Source organism: Bombina bombina, chromosome 6 (assembly GCF_027579735.1).
Source record: "Bombina bombina isolate aBomBom1 chromosome 6, aBomBom1.pri, whole genome shotgun sequence".
NCBI lineage: Eukaryota > Metazoa > Chordata > Amphibia > Anura > Bombinatoridae > Bombina > Bombina bombina.
This window is the reverse complement of record NC_069504.1, coordinates 459,967,473-459,985,596: the sequence shown is the minus strand read 5'-3', so window position 1 is coordinate 459,985,596 and position 18,124 is coordinate 459,967,473. Positions and strand designations below refer to the sequence as shown.

The 18,124-nt window shown below is 40.6% G+C and overlaps 1 protein-coding gene across 1 annotated transcript in view; it reads right to left on the bottom strand.

Moving 5' to 3' along the window:
- ANKHD1 (ankyrin repeat and KH domain containing 1) overlaps positions 1-18,124 on the bottom strand; it is a gene marked incomplete in the record, with an annotated part of 1,187,903 nt that overhangs the window by 892,285 nt on the left and 277,494 nt on the right. The window contains 1 exon segment of the mRNA XM_053717232.1: positions 10,342-10,485. Within this exon segment, the coding sequence (XP_053573207.1) occupies positions 10,342-10,485 (144 nt within the window).

Genomic DNA, 18,124 nt, shown 5'->3' with positions numbered 1-18,124 from the left:
TCTCTATTTATAGCTATCTCTATATACACACACATATGCCACTACCCAAACTCCAGACATCCCTCTTTCCAGACTGTAGCAATCCGAGGGGAAACAGCGCCTCAAATTGGTCTGAGAAACCTTCTCTAAAAAAATCTAGAGCACCTTCCTACTGCAAAGACTAAGACAAGTCTCTAGTAAAGTGGGAGGGGTTTTAAGGGCTCATGAGGTTTTGGGCTCTTTGCCTCCTCCTAGTGGCCAGGAATATAATTCCCAGGAGTAATGGATCGTGGACTCTCACCACCTTCATGAAAGAAAAAATATCAGTTTTTAGAGTCCCACATCTGAGGGAGAAAAAACACTCACACTGACACTCCAATTGACTGAAAACATGGGAATCAGCTGAAGAAACAGGGGACTTGATAATTGCTGAAATATGCAATCTGTAATATTTTGTAGAAAATTTTTTCTACATTATCGTTGAGCTGCGAATTTAGTTGATACGTAAGTAAAATATATATATATATATATATATATATATATATATATATATATATATATATATATATATATATATATATATATATATATAATTTCTAGTTCAGATTTGCAGGAACTTCTGTTATATCAAACTTTTAGGGCCCTGAAAAAAATGGAATTACTTCTCAGGACCCTCTAACTTTAACTACTCATGGAAAACTATGCAAGATACAGCTGTCATTTATAAGTATCTTTATTGCTTCACTCCAGGGTGGATACAAATCAATGATTTTTTGGATTTAAATCGGATTTTTTGGATTTAAATCGGATTTTTTGGATTTAAATCGGATTTTTTGGATTTAAATCGGATTTTTTGGATTTAAATCGGATTTGGGACAAGCACTGTCTCCAGCTCATGTTTTGGCAAATATTGTCAATATCCAGTATCAGGGTCAAAACTTAAGTGCTGAGGAAGAGGAGTTAGCTATGACATGGGTATCCAGCAATCATCCATCTGTAATGCCAACTATAATAAACTTCAAAGCTAAGGGGGAACCATTCAAGAAATATATGTTTGCTGAAGATATTTTAAAGAAAGTCACACCAGTGAACTGGTGGAAGTCACTTAAAGGGACATTAAACTCACATTTTTTTATTTCATGATTCAGATAGAGAATACTATTTTAAACAACTTTCTAATTTACTTCTATTATTTAATTTGCTTCATTCTCTTGATATTCTTTCCTGAAAAGCATTTCTAGATAGGTAGGAGCGCTAAAAGGTGATATTGTGAATTATCGTTGAGACTTATTACAAATAGAAATTAAAACAGAGTAAATAAATGTCTAAATAAACACAGATTTATTCACATTAAGTGATATGTAAAAACGGACGTCTCCGTAAATAAAAAGAAAAGTTACAAGATAGTTGCCACCATTTGATATATGACTAAACTTGAATTGCAGAGTTCACAATAACAGTAAGGATAGTCCAATTCCACACTGAAATCTCAATCGGAAGTTGGTTTGCTAGCAAAACAGGGGCTTACCCAGACGAGTGCACATTCAGTCTTCTCTGTGACTAGTTGTACGGCCGTAATGACGTCACTATTGAGGGCGCTGTCCCAAACACACCTTCTGATTGGTGTAGATGCGAAAGGGAATCACCTTGAGACCTCTGAACAATTGGTATTAAAAGATCCACAAACCCTGGGATCACCGCTTTCAAGACTTGTACCCAATAAATCACATGCCTAACTAGCTGCACATTCTCTGGCACAAGATGACGTGAGCTCAGCAGGTGACAAGGTGACAGCCCAAGAAATGAGACTTGAGTCCAACAGCTCTCACCTCTCGAGAGGTGAGAGCTGTTGGACTCAAGTCTCATTCCTTGGGCTGTCACCTTGTCACCTGCTGAGCTCACGTCATCTTGTGCCAGAGAATGTGCAGCTAGTTAGGCATGTGATGGTGGTGACAGACAATGTGATTTATTGGGTACAAGTCTTGAAAGCGGTGATCCCAGGGTTTGTGGATCTTTTAATACCAATTGTTCAGAGGTCTCAAGGTGATTCCCTTTCGCATCTACACCAATCAGGTGTGTTTGGGACAGCGCCCTCAATAGTGACGTCATTACGGCCGTACAACTAGTCACAGAGAAGACTGAATGTGCACTCGTCTGGGTAAGCCCCTGTTTTGCTAGCAAACCAACTTCCGATTGAGATTTCAGTGTGGAATTGGACTATCCTTACTGTTATTGTGAACTCTGCAATTCAAGTTTAGTCATATATCAAATGGTGGCAACTATCTTGTAACTTTTCTTTTTATTTACGGAGACGTCCGTTTTTACATATCACTTAATGTGAATAAATCTGTGTTTATTTAGACATTTATTTACTCTGTTTTAATTTCTATTTGTAATAAGTCTCAACGATAATTCACAATATCACCTTTAGCTTTTAGCGCTCCTATCTACTTTTATTATTTTTCATGTTCATCTTTGCTACCTAGTTAGGAACTCATAGGTAATTTTAGGAGTTTGGTGTACCTTCCTGCGCTCTTTAGTACAACTCTCACATATCTAGATAGGCTCAGTAGCTTCTGATTGGTGATTGCACATAGATGCCTCGTGATTGGCTCACCAATGTGCATTGCTATTTCTTTAACAAAGTATATACAAAGATTGCAGCAAATTAGATAATAGAAGTCAATTGGAATGTTGTTTAAAATTGTATTCTCTATCTGAATCGTGAAAGAATTTTGTTGGGTTTAATGGCCCTTTAAGCACTTGGATTTAGAGACTGTTCAAGTAATGATTTCACTTTTAACAGCAGTAGCTTCTTCTGCAGGCGTTGAAAGAATATTCTCTTCCTTTGGACTCATTCATTCTAAATTGAGAAATCGTTTGGGACCTGATAAAGCAGGAAAGCTTGTTTTTCTTTTCCAGATTATGAACAAAGAAGAAGCTGAAGATGACGAGTGAGCTACAGAGGACAGTATTTAAGTTTTTCATGTGCAGGCTGGGCTGACAGTCTAAGTTTCTTAAAATATATATATTTTGTTTAGCCAAATTAGTTAACAAACATGGATGTTTGTTTAAGCAAATAACATATGCTGTAATGTTATTGTTTCAGTTGAATAAATCTATTTAAATTGTTATTATTAAGGTAATGATTATTTTTCTCCTTCCTAAGTACAACAGAAAAGTTGTCCAAATATGAATTATATTGATTAACCTATTAAACTGGGGATAAAAAAACTAATATGAAAAGTTGTTATTCTAAAAATCTTCATCTACTTGCATATTAAAGTTATAATACCAGCAAGAATTAGTCTTTATGTAGAAAACTATGATTTAAGTAAAGCCTTACTGACTAGTGTTTTAAATCGTGAATTAAATCAGTTTGATTTAAATCAAATCCACCCTGCTTCTCTCTGCAAAAAAAAAAAAAAAAAAGTTATTTTGAGAGTTCCACAATGTTTGAGGGCAAACCTGATTTTTTCTGACTCCACTTTCGTTGTATATATTGATACAGGTAAGATGATTCCAAGCCCTGCTGGAATTTGTCTTTATCTGGATCTAAAAAGGGTCTAACAAAAGAATACAAAAAGGTATCTAAATACCAGATTGTAGCTCTGAAAAAACAAATAACAGAATTTATGCTTACCTGATAAATTACTTTCTCCAACGGTGTGTCCGGTCCACGGCGTCATCCTTACTTGTGGGATATTCTCTTCCCCAACAGGAAATGGCAAAGAGACCCAGCAAAGCTGGTCACATGATCCCTCCTAGGCTCCGCCCACCCCAGTCATTCGACCGACGGACAGGAGGAAATATATATAGGAGAAATCATATGATACCGTGGTGACTGTAGTTAGAGAAAATAATTCATCAGACCTGATTAAAAAAAACAGGGCGGGCCGTGGACCGGACACACCGTTGGAGAAAGTAATTTATCAGGTAAGCATAAATTCTGTTTTCTCCAACATTGGTGTGTCCGGTCCACGGCGTCATCCTTACTTGTGGGAACCAATACCAAAGCTTTAGGACACGGATGAAGGGAGGGAGCAAATCAGGTCACCTAAACGGAAGGCACCACAGCTTGCAAAACCTTTCTCCCAAAAATAGCCTCCGAAGAAGCAAAAGTATCAAATTTGTAAAATTTGGCAAAAGTGTGCAGTGAAGACCAAGTCGCTGCCTTACATATCTGGTCAACAGAAGCCTCGTTCTTGAAGGCCCATGTGGAAGCCACAGCCCTAGTGGAGTGAGCTGTGATTCTTTCAGGAGGCTGCCGTCCGGCAGTCTCATAAGCCAAACGGATAATGCTTTTAAGCCAAAAGGAAAGAGAGGTAGAAGTCGCTTTTTGACCTCTCCTTTTACCAGAATAAACAACAAACAAGGATGATGTTTGTCTGAAATCTTTAGTAGCCTCTAAATAGAATTTTAGAGCACGGACAACGTCCAAATTGTGTAACAAACGCTCCTTCTTTGAAACTGGATTCGGACACAAAGAAGGTAGAACTATCTCCTGGTTAATATTTTTGTTAGAAACAACTTTAGGAAGAAAACCAGGCTTAGTACGCAAAACCACCTTATCTGCATGGAACACCAGATAAGGAGGAGAACACTGCAGAGCAGATAACTCTGAAACTCTTCTAGCAGAAGAGATTGCAACCAAAAACAAAACTTTCCAAGATAGTAACTTAATATCTACGGAATGTAAGGGTTCAAACGGAACCCCTTGAAGAACTGAAAGAACTAGATTTAAACTCCAGGGAGGAGTCAAAGGTCTGTAAACAGGCTTGATCCTAACCAGAGCCTGAACAAATGCTTGAACATCTGGCATAGCTGCCAGTCGTTTGTGTAGTAAGACAGATAAAGCAGAAATCTGTCCCTTTAGAGAACTTGCCGATAATCCTTTCTCCAAACCTTCTTGTAGAAAGGATAGAATCTTAGGAATTTTTATCTTGTTCCATGGCAATCCTTTGGATTCACACCAACAGATATATTTTTTCCATATTTTATGGTAAATTTTTCTAGTTACAGGCTTTCTAGCCTGAATCAGAGTATCTATTACAGAATCTGAAAACACACGCTTTGATAAAATCAAGCGTTCAATCTCCAAGCCGTCAGTTGGAGGGATACCAGATTCGGATGTTAGAATGGACCCTGAACAAGAAGGTCCTGTCTCAAAGGTAGCTTCCATGGTGGAGCCGATGACATATTCACCAGGTCTGCATACCAAGTCCTGCGTGGCCACGCAGGAGCTATCAAGATCACCGAGGCCCTCTCCTGATTGATCCTGGCTACCAGCCTGGGAATGAGAGGAAACGGTGGGAATACATAAGCTAGGTTGAAGGTCCAAGGTGCTACTAGTGCATCTACTAGAGTCGCCTTGGGATCCCTGGATCTGGACCCGTAGCAAGGAACCTTGAAGTTCTGACGAGACGCCATCAGATCCATGTCTGGAATGCCCCATAATTGAGTTATTTGGGCAAAGATTTCCGGATGGCGTTCCCACTCCCCCGGATGGAATGTCTGACTCAGAAAATCCGCTTCCCAATTTTCCACTCCTGGGATGTGGATCGCAGACAAGTGGCAGGAGTGATCCTCCGCCCATTGAATTATCTTGGTCACTTCTTTCATCGCCAGGGAACTCCTTGTTCCCCCCTGATGATTGATATATGCAACAGTCGTCATGTTGTCTGATTGAAACCTTATGAATTTGGCCTTTGCTAGTTGAGGCCAAGCTTTGAGAGCATTGAATATCGCTCTCAGTTCCAGAATGTTTATCGGGAGAAGAGACTCTTCCCGAGACCATAAACCCTGAGCTTTCAGGGATTCCCAGACCGCGCCCCAGCCCACTAGACTGGCGTCGGTCGTGACAATGACCCACTCTGGTCTGCGGAAGCTCATTCCCTGTGACAGATTGTCCAGGGTCAGCCACCAACGGAGTGAATCTCTGGTCTTTTGATCTACTTGAATCATCGGAGACAAGTCTGTATAATCCCCATTCCACTGTTTGAGCATGCACAGTTGTAATGGTCTTAGATGAATTCGTGCAAAAGGAACTATGTCCATTGTTGCAACCATCAAACCTATTACCTCCATGCACTGCGCTATGGAAGGACGAGGAACAGAGTGAAGTACTTGACAAGAGCTTAGAAGTTTTGCTTTTCTGACCTCTGTCAGAAAAATCCTAATTTCTAAGGAATCTATTATTGTTCCCAAGAAGGGAACTCTTGTTGACGGGGACAGAGAACTTTTTTCTTTGTTCACCTTCCATCCGTGAGATCTGAGAAAGGCTAGGACGATGTCCGTATGAGCCTTTGCTTTTGACAGGGACGACGCTTGAATTAGGATGTCGTCCAAGTAAGGTACTACTGCAATGCCCCTTGGTCTTAGAACCGCTAGAAGGGACCCTAGTACCTTTGTGAAAATTCTCGGAGCAGTGGCTAATCCGAATGGAAGTGCCACAAACTGGTAATGCTTGTCCAGAAAAGCGAACCTTAGGAACTGATGATGTTCCTTGTGGATAGGAATATGTAGGTACGCATCCTTTAAATCCACGGTGGTCATAAATTGACTTTCCTGGATGGTGGGAAGGATCGTTCGAATGGTTTCCATTTTGAACGATGGAACCCTGAGAAATTTGTTTAGGATCTTCAGATCCAAAATTGGTCTGAATGTTCCCTCTTTTTTGGGAACTACGAACAGATTTGAGTAAAATCCCATTCCTTGTTCTTTTATTGGAACTGGATGTATCACTCCCATCTTTAACAGGTCTTCTACGCAATGTAAGAATGCCTGTCTCTTTATTTGGTTTGAGGATAATTGAGACCTGTGGAACCTTCCCCTTGGGGGTAGTTCCTTGAATTCCAGAAGATAACCTTGAGAAACTATTTCTAGCGCCCAAGGATCCTGAACATCTCTTGCCCAAGCCTGAGCAAAGAGAGAGAGTCTGCCCCCCCACTAGATCCGGTTCCGGATCGGGGGCTATCCCTTCATGCTGTTTTGGTAGCAGTGGTAGGCTTCTTGGCCTGCTTACCCTTGTTCCAGCCTTGCATTGGTTTCCAGGCTGGTTTGGGTTGTGAAGTATTACCCTCTTGCTTAGAGGATGCAAAATTAGAGGCTGGTCCGTTTCTGCGAAAGGGACGAAAATTAGGCTTATTTTTAGCCCTAAAAGACCTATCCTGTGGGAGGGCGTGGCCCTTTCCTCCAGTGATGTCTGAAATAATCTCTTTCAAATCTGGTCCAAATAATGTTTTACCTTTGAAAGGAATGTTAAGCAATTTTGTCTTGGATGACACATCCGCTGACCAAGACTTTAGCCAAAGCGCTCTGCGCGCCACGATAGCAAACCCTGAATTTTTCGCCGCTAATCTAGCTAATTGCAAAGCGGCATCTAAAACAAAAGAATTAGCCAATTTAAGTGCTTGAACTCTGTCCATAACCTCCTCATACGAAGATTCTCTACTGAGCGACTTTTCTAGTTCCTCGAACCAGAAGCACGCTGCCGTAGTGACAGGAACAATGCATGAAATTGGTTGTAGAAGGAACCCTTGCTGTACAAAAATCTTTTTAAGCAAACCCTCTAATTTTTTATCCATAGGATCTTTGAAAGCACAACTATCTTCGATAGGAATAGTAGTGCGTTTGTTTAGAGTAGAAACCGCCCCCTCGACCTTGGGGACTGTCTGCCATAAGTCCTTTCTGGGGTCGACTATAGGAAATAATTTCTTAAATATAGGGGGGGGGGAAGGTATGCCGGGCCTTTCCCACTCTTTAATTACTATGCCGCTTGGGTATAGGAAAAGCGTCGGGGGGCACCGGAACCTCTAGGAACTTGTCCATCTTACATAATTTCTCTGGAATTACCAAATTGTCACAATCATCCAGAGTAGATAACACCTCCTTAAGCAGTGCGCGGAGATGTTCTAATTTAAATTTAAATGTCACAACATCAGTTTCAGCTTGATGAGAAATTTTTCCTGAATCTGAGATTTCTCCATCAGACAAAACCTCCCTCATGGCCCCTTGAGATTGGTGTGAGGGTATGTCAGAACAAATATCATCAGCGCCCTCCTGCTATTCAGTGTTTAAAACAGAGCAATTGCGCTTTCTCTGATAAGTAGGCATTTTGGATAAAAGATTTGCTATGGAGTTATCCATTACAGCCATTAATTGTTGCATGGTAATAAGTATTGGCGCACTAGATGTACTAGGGGCCTCCTGTGTGGGCAAAACTGGTGTAGACACATTAGGGGATAATGTAGTATCATGTTTACTCCCCTCATTTGAGGAATCATCTTGGGCAATATCATTATCTGTTGCATTACTGTCCTTACTTTGTTTGGACACTATGGCACACTTATCACATAAATTTAAATGGGGAGACACATTGGCTTTCATACATATAGAACATAGCTTATCTGATGGTACAGACATGTTAAACAGGCTTAAACTTGTCAACCAAGCACAAAAAACGTTTTAAAATAAAACCGTTACTGTCTCTTTAAATTTCAAACTGAAAACACTATATTACTGAATATGTGAAAAAGTATGAAGGAATTGTTCAAAAATTACCAAAATTTCACCACAGTGTCTTAAAGCATTAAAAGTATTGCACACCAAATTTCAGAGCTTTAACCCTTAAAATAAGCCGTTTTTACATTTAACCCCTATACAGTCCCAGCTATATGCTTTGCTGAGACCCAACCAAGCCCAGAGGGGAATACGATACCAAATGACGCCTTCTATAAGCTTTTTCAGTGATTCTTAGCTCCTCACACATGCATCTGCATGCCTTGCTCTCCAAAAACAACTGCGCATTAATGGCGCGAAAATGAGGCTCTGTCTATAACTAGAAAGGCCCCCCATCTGAAAAAGGTGTCCAACACAGTGCCTGCCGTTTTTCTAAACGTTCCCCAATATTATAATACCAATTATTAGTTAGAATCTGCATAATATGCCTAGTAAAGCAATCGTTTTAGCCCAGAAAAATGTCTACCAGTTTTTAAACCCTTTTTGAAGCCCTTTATTCTTTTATGTTTAACTAAGAAAATGGCTTACCGGTCCCCATGAGGGGAAATGACAGCCTTCCAGCATTACATGGTCTTGTTAGAAATATGGCTAGTCATACCTTAAGCAGAAAAGTCTGCTAACTGTTTCCCCCAACTGAAGTTACTTCATCTCAACAGTCCTGTGTGGAAACAGCAATCGATTTTAGTTACTGTCTGCTAAAATCATCTTCCTCTTACAAACAGAAATCTTCATCCTTTTTCTGTTTCAGAGTAAATAGTACATACCAGCACTATTTTAAAATAACAAACACTTGATAGAAGAATAAAAACTACATTTAAACACCAAAAAACTCTTAACCATCTCCGTGGAGATGTTGCCTGTGCAACGGCAAAGAGAATGACTGGGGTGGGCGGAGCCTAGGAGGGATCATGTGACCAGCTTTGCTGGGACTCTTTGCCATTTCCTGTTGGGGAAGAGAATATCCCACAAGTAAGGACGACGCCGTGGACCGGACACACCAATGTTGGAGAAATAAATGTTCTTTGTCATGTGAAAGAAATGGAATACTCTAAGAGACTGGTTTTCTTATAATAAAAAAAAAAAATCCAGGAAGTACAGCTGACATGGACTGTACATATGCATGAGTGATGCCAGTCATCACAACATCTTCAATTCAGTTCAGGCTGCGACAAAGATGTGCTCAAACACTATAAAATCAGTTAATTAAGATTGTTCACAGAAAGACAGTCTCTTGGCTGCATTTGTGTTTATTTGCTATCATCTCTTTCAGATATCACAATTCACTACCTACAAGACCATCATGGATGCCATGCTAATATTAAAATAGTAGATCTACTTAAAATTCTACATCATTCTATACATCAGAATACTTAGAGATCATCATTACTGGACGTAGAACAGAAAAGCTACATTATTTACTAGACAAAAGATGAAACTTGAACTGCAACCAAAAAAAATTATGCATGGTTGACCTTACAAAGGGTCTAAAAGCACACAAAAAAATGATTTTACAGTTTTGAGCCCTCAAAACTATTTCAGATACTTTTAATTAACGCAATTCTATGACTAAATTAAAAATACCTTTAAAATTAAATGGATGGGCTGTTCACAAGTCATTTTCAGTAGTGTCAAATAGTAGAGAATAGAAAAGGGAAAAAAATCATAATATAGGATCAAGAGACCTTAATTTCGGTCCATCCAAAATGACAAACTCTTGGCTATAATAATGTATCAAACCTGTTATGCATTGATAAAATATTTTAAACTCCATTTATATCAACATCAAAAATCATGCATACTGCCTAAACAAATTGAACATTTGTTGAAATTTCAAACTCTTACTTGAGGTTGATCTTGCAATGGTGGCGTCATCTGGGATAGATCCGTAGCAGGGACAGCAAGAATGTTGTTTGGATAGTCCAATAAATAGGAAACAACATTTGTGTGTCCACCCTTTGCTGCTTCGATAAGCATTGTAGAGCCATCCTACAAAAGATAAATTCATTCAAGTAAATACATTGAATAGAAAATTATTTGCAAACTCATTACAAAATAAGATGCTCATCTTATAAGTGGAATCAATGACACGGTTTTACAAAGTAACCATACAAGGAAAACTTAATGAACAGCACCATAAACTAGGAATTTAGATTACCCAAAATATAATTGTAGATATTTTACTTAGACTACCTTAAATTAGAACACACTCATGCAATGCCTTATAGATTTTAAGGTTGTTGAGAACCCTAAAGAAGAAATCTATGCCAAGATTAAATAGCCTTGTAAAAGCACTGGCCAAGGCTTACCAAATCTAACTAGGATTGCAATGTTAATGTTGTTTGAAAACCAATGTTCACAACAATTAAAGGAACGGTAAAGTAAACATTTAACATTAAAGGCATATGAAACCCAATTTATTTTCTCAGATAGAGCATGCAATTTTAAACAACTGTCTAACTTCTGTTATCCAATTTTTCTGCATTCTATTTGTAGAGTTTGTTGAAAAGGGATGTATGCTTAGGAGCTGGCCCATTTCTGGAGCACTATGTGGCAGCAGTTTTGCAAGAATGTTATCTAATTACAAGAGCACTACATGGCAGCACTATTTCCTGCCATGTAGTTCTCCAGATGCATACCTAGGTATCTCTTCAACACTGAAAATCATGGGAACAAAACAAATTTGATTATAGAAGTAAACTGGAAACTTTTAAAAATTGTATGCTCTGTATCAACCGAAAAAATGTTTTGGGTTTCATATGCCTGTCACGCTTAACTGTAATGAGCACGCTTTCCCTTAATGGCTGATACGCAGTAATAAAATGCTCGCACTCTCAATTGCGGTGCCCATAGAGCAAAAGCCAGACAAACTGAAAACGCTACTGAAGACCGCAATAGTACAAATAATAAAAACAGAAATTTAAAGTGAAGGTGACCCTAAATAAAAGTAGAATAATAAGAGCTTCTGAGGTATTTAAACCGGTTCTCTGGGAAAAATGAACTCAATCCATAGCACATATGTAAGGTACTAAGCAGCACCTTAACCCCACAAGAACTGAAGTGTATGTGTAACTTTAACTTAAGTCTCTGGCTATGATATATATGAAAGTGTATCTACAAATAGCCTGTTGGCTATGTGAGTGAAAAGCACTTACATGGAGAAGGCACCACTCCACTGAGCTTACCATAACAAACCTGTGGAGGGATTATGACTTAAATTCCCATAAGTAAATACTGCATCACAACCAGTACTCCAAAATCCCTTTAAAGGGACACTGTACCCAAAAATTTTCTTTCGTGATTCAGATTGAGCATGACATTTTAAGCAACTTTCTAATTTACTCCTATTATCAAATTTTCTTCATTCTCTTGCTATCTTTATTTGAAATGCAAGAATGTAAGTTTAGATGCCAGCCCATTTTTGGTGAACAACCTGGGTTGTCCTTGCTGATTGGTGGATAAATTCATCCACCAATAAAAAAGTGCTGTCCAGAGTACTGAAACCAAAAAAACATAATTTATGCTTACCTGATAAATTCCTTTCTTCTGTAGTGTGATCAGTCCACGGGTCATCATTACTTCTGGGATATTACTCCTCCCCAACAGGAAGTGCAAGAGGATTCACCCAGCAGAGCTGCATATAGCTCCTCCCCTCTACGTCACTCCCAGTCATTCGACCAAGGACCAACGAGAAAGGAAAAGCCAAGGGTGAAGTGGTGACTGGAGTATAAATTAAAAAATATTTACCTGCCTTAAAAACAGGGCGGGCCGTGGACTGATCACACTACAGAAGAAAGGAATTTATCAGGTAAGCATAAATTATGTTTTCTTCTGTTAAGTGTGATCAGTCCACGGGTCATCATTACTTCTGGGATACCAATACCAAAGCAAAAGTACACGGATGACGGGAGGGATAGGCAGGCTCTTTATACAGAAGGAACCACTGCCTGAAGAACCTTTCTCCCAAAAATAGCCTCCGATGAAGCAAAAGTGTCAAATTTGTAAAATTTGGAAAAAGTATGAAGCGAAGACCAAGTTGCAGCCTTGCAAATCTGTTCAACAGAGGCCTCATTCTTGAAGGCCCAAGTGGAAGCCACAGCTCTAGTAGAATGAGCTGTAATTCTTTCAGGAGGCTGCTGTCCAGCAGTCTCATAAGCTAAACGAATTATGCTACGAAGCCAAAAAGAAAGAGAGGTAGCGGAAGCTTTTTGACCTCTCCTCTGCCCAGAGTAAATGACAAACAGAGAAGACGTTTGTCGAAATTCCTTAGTTGCCTGTAAGTAAAATTTTAGAGCACGGACTACATCCAGGTTGTGCAGTAGACGTTCCTTCTTTGAAGAAGGATTTGGGCATAAAGAAGGAACAACAATCTCTTGATTGATATTCCTGTTAGTAACTACCTTAGGTAAGAACCCAGGTTTAGTACGCAGGACTACCTTATCCGAATGAAAAATCAAATAAGGAGAATCACAATGTAAGGCTGATAATTCAGAGACTCTTCGAGCCGAGGAAATAGCCATTAAAAATAGAACTTTCCAAGATAACAACTTTATATCAATGGAATGAAGGGGTTCAAACGGAACGCCCTGTAAAACATTAAGAACAAGGTTTAAACTCCATGGTGGAGCAACAGTTTTAAACACAGGCTTAATTCTGGCCAAAGCCTGACAAAAAGCCTGGACGTCAGGAACTTCTGACAGACGTTTGTGTAACAGAATGGACAGAGCTGAGATCTGTCCCTTTAATGAACTAGCAGATAAACCCTTTTCTAAACCTTCTTGTAGAAAAGACAATATCCTAGGAATCCTAACCTTACTCCAAGAGTAACCTTTGGATTCACACCAATATAGGTATTTACGCCATATCTTATGGTAAATCTTTCTGGTAACAGGTTTCCTAGCCTGTATTAAGGTATCAATAACTGACTCAGAAAATCCACGTCTTGATAAAATCAAGCGTTCAATTTCCAAGCAGTCAGCTTCAGAGAAGTTAGATTTTGATGTTTGAAGGGACCCTGTATCAGAAGGTCCTGTTTCAGAGGTAGAGACCAAGGTGGACAGGATGACATGTCCACCAGGTCTGCATACCAAGTCCTGCGTGGCCACGCAGGTGCTATTAGAATCACTGATGCTCTCTCTTGTTTGATTCTGGCAATCAATCGAGGAAGCAACGGGAAGGGTTGAAACACGTAAGCCATCCTGAAGTCCCAAGGTGCTGTCAGAGCATCTATCAGGACTGCTCCTGGATCCCTGGATCTGGACCCGTAACGAGGAAGCTTGGCGTTCTGTCGAGACGCCATGAGATCTATCTCTGGTTTGCCCCAACGTCGAAGTATTTGGGCAAAGACCTCCGGATGAAGTTCCCACTCCCCCGGATGAAAAGTCTGACGACTTAAGAAATCCGCCTCCCAGTTCTCCACTCCCGGGATGTGGATTGCTGACAGGTGGCAAGAGTGAGACTCTGCCCAGCAAATTATCTTTGATACTTCCATCATAGCTAGGGAGCTTCTTGTCCCTCCCTGATGGTTGATGTAAGCTACAGTCGTGATGTTGTCCGACTGAAACCTGATGAACCCCCGAGTTGTCAACTGGGGCCAAGCCAGGAGGGCATTGAGAACTGCTCTCAATTCCAGAATGTTTATTGGCAGGAGACTCTCCTCCTGACTCCATTGTCCCTGAGCCTTCAGAGAATTCCAGACGGCACCCCAACCTAGAAGGCTGGCGTCTGTTGTTACAATTGTCCAGTCTGGTCTGCTGAATGGCATCCCCCTGGACAGATGTGGCCGAGAAAGCCACCATAGAAGAGAATTTCTGGTCTCTTGATCCAGATTCAGAGAAGGGGATAAGTCTGAGTAATCCCCATTCCACTGACTTAGCATGCACAGTTGCAGTGGTCTGAGGTGTAAGCGTGCAAAGGGTACTATGTCCATTGCCGCTACCATTAAGCCGATTACCTCCATGCATTGAGCCACTGACGGGTGTTGAATGGAATGAAGGGTGCGGCAAGCACTTTGAAGTCTTGTTAGCCTGTCCTCTGTCAGGTAAATCTTCATTTCTACAGAATCTATAAGAGTCCCCAGGAAGGGAACTCTTGTGAGTGGAACGAGTGAACTTTTCTTTTCGTTCACCTTCCATCCATGTGACCTTAGAAATGCCAGCACTAACTCTGTATGAGACTTGGCAGTTTGAAAGCTTGAAGCTTGTATCAGAATGTCGTCTAGGTATGGAGCTACCGAGATTCCCCGCGGTCTTAGTACCGCCAGAAGAGCACCCAGAACCTTTGTGAAGATTCTTGGAGCTGTAGCCAATCCGAATGGAAGAGCCACAAACTGGTAATGCCTGTCTAGGAAGGCAAACCTTAGGTACCGATAATGATCTTTGTGAATCGGTATGTGAAGGTAAGCATCTTTTAAATCTACAGTGGTCATGTACTGACCCTCTTGGATCATAGGTAAAATTGTCAGAATAGTCTCCATCTTGAACGATGGAACTCTTAGGAATTTGTTTAGGATCTTTAAGTCCAGGATTGGTCTGAAAGTTCCCTCTTTTTTGGGAACCACAAACAGATTTGAGTAAAACCCCTGTCCCTGTTCCGATCGTGGAACTGGATGGATTACTCCCATTAACAAGAGCTCTTGTACGCCTCTTTCTTTGTCTGGATTGTTGACAATCTTGACAGATGAAATCTCTCTCTTGGAGGAGAGTATTTGAAGTCCAGAAGGTATCCCTGAGATATTATCTCTAGCGCCCAGGGATCCTGAACATCTCTTGCCCAAGCCTGGGCGAAGAGAGAAAGTCTGCCCCCCACTAGATCCGATCCCGGATCGGGGGCCCTCAATTCATGCTGTTTTAGGGGCAGCAGCAGGTTTCCTAGTCTGCTTGCCCTTGTTCCAGGACTGGTTAGGTTTCCAGCCTTGTCTGTAGCGAGCAACAGCTCCTTCCTGTTTTGGTGCAGAGGAAGTTGATGCTGCTCCTGCTTTGAAATTACGAAAGGAACGAAAATTAGACTGTCTAGTCTTGGCTTTGGCTTTGTCCTGAGGCAGGGCATGGCCTTTACCTCCTGTAATGTCAGCGATAATCTCTTTCAACCCGGGCCCGAATAAGGTCTGCCCTTTGAAAGGTATATTAAGCAGTTTAGACTTAGAAGTAACATCAGCTGACCAGGATTTTAGCCACAGCGCCCTGCGTGCCTGAATGGCGAATCCTGAATTCTTCGCCGTAAGTTTAGTAAGATGTACTACGGCCTCCGAAATGAATGAATTAGCTAGTTTAAGGACTCTAAGCCTGTCCGTAATGTCGTCCAGAGTAGCTGAACCAATGTTCTCTTCCAGAGACTCAATCCAGAATGCCGCTGCAGCCGTGATCGGCGCAATGCATGCAAGGGGTTGCAATATAAAACCTTGTTGAACAAACATTTTCTTAAGGTAACCCTCTAACTTTTTATCCATTGGATCTGAAAAAGCACAGCTATCCTCCACCGGGATAGTGGTACGCTTAGCTAAGGTAGAAACTGCTCCCTCCACCTTAGGGACCGTTTGCCATAAGTCCCTTGTGGTGGCGTCTATTGGAAACATTTTTCTAAATATCGGAGGGGGTGAGAACGGCACACCGGGTCTATCCCACTCCTTAGTAACAATTTCAGTAAGTCTCTTAGGTATAGGAAAAACCTCAGTACTCGTCGGTACCGCAAAATATTTATCCAACCTACACATTTTCTCTGGTATTGCAACTGTGTTACAATCATTCAGAGCCGCTAACACCTCCCCTAGTAATACACGGAGGTTTTCCAGTTTAAATTTAAAATTTGAAATATCTGAATCCAGTCTGTTTGGATCAGAACCGTCACCCACAGAATGAAGTTCTCCGTCCTCATGTTCTGCCACCTGTGACGCAGTGTCTGACATGGCCCTAATATTATCAGCGCACTCTGTTCTCACCCCAGAGTGATCACGCTTACCTCTTAGTTCTGGTAATTTAGCCAAAACCTCAGTCATAACAGTAGCCATATCCTGTAATGTGATTTGTAATGGCCGCCCAGATGTACTCTGCGCTACAATATCACGCACCTCCCTCTGAGCGGGAGATGTAGGTACTGACACGTGAGGCGAGTTAGTCGGCATAACTCTCCCCTCGTTGTTTGGTGAAATTTGTTCAATTTGTACAGATTGACTTTTATTTAAAGTAGCATCAATACAGTTAGTACATACATTTCTATTGGGCTCCACTTTGGCATTGCAACAAATGACACAGGTATCATCCTCTGAATCAGACATGTTTAACACACTAGCAAATAAACTTGCAACTTGGAAATACAATTCAATTAGAATAATATTAAAATGTACTGTGCCTTTAAGAAGCACAGAAGATCTATGACAGTTGAAAATTAATAAATTGAAACAGTTATAGCCTCAATCCTTGTAAACAACACAACTTTAGCAAAGGTTTAATCCCATTAGCAAAGATAACAAATTCTGAAAGCAGGAAACAAATTACAGAATAAACGTTTTTTATCTCAGTCAAACTATAATTCTCACAGCTCTGCTGAGAGAAATTACCTCCCTCAAAATAAGTTTTGAAGACCCCTGAGCTCTGTAGAGATGAACCGGATCATGCAGGGAATACAATGAGTTGCTGACTGAAATATTTGATGCATAGAAAAAGCGCCAAAAAACGGCCCCTCCCCCTCACACACAGCAGTGAGGGAGAACAGAAACTGTCAGAAAAACAGATTACGCAACTGCCAAGTGGAAAAATAGTGCCCAAACATTTATTCACACAGTACCTCAGCAAATGAAAACGATTTTACATTCCAGCAAAAACGTTAAACATAATCTCTAGTTATTAAACAGCTTTATGTATTTCTTACAGTGTAATTCTAGTGAAGTACCATTCCCCAGAATACTGAAGTGTAAAGTATACATACATGACATATCGGTATGGCAGGATTTTCTCATCAATTCCATTGTCAGAAAATAAAAACTGCTACATACCTCTATGCAGATTCATCTGCCCGCTGTCCCCTGATCTGAAGTTTACCTCACTCCTCAGATGGCCGAGAACAGCAATATGATCTTAACTACTCCGGCTAAAATCATAGCAAAACTCTGGTAGATTCTTCTTCAAACTCTGCCAGAGAGGTAATAACACACTCCGGTGCTATTTTAAAATAACAAACTTTTGATTGAAGATATAAAACTAAGTATAATCACCATAGTCCTCTCACACATCCTATCTAGTCGTTGGGTGCAAGAGAATGACTGGGAGTGACGTAGAGGGGAGGAGCTATATGCAGCTCTGCTGGGTGAATCCTCTTGCACTTCCTGTTGGGGAGGAGTAATATCCCAGAAGTAATGATGACCCGTGGACTGATCACACTTAACAGAAGAAAAAAGCTTAGATGCCTTCTTTTTCAAATAATGATAGCAAGAGAACGAAGACAAACTGATAATAGGAGTTAATTAGAAAGTTGCTTAAAATTGTATGCTCTTTCTGAATTACAAAAGAAAAAAATTGGGTTCAGTGTCCCTTTAAGAAAGGGTTAACAAAACCCCTCCAATCTTCACCTACTCCTGGGAGGCAAAGAACAAAATTGAGTTGTACAGGGAGGAGGGAGGTTTTTAAGCTATTGT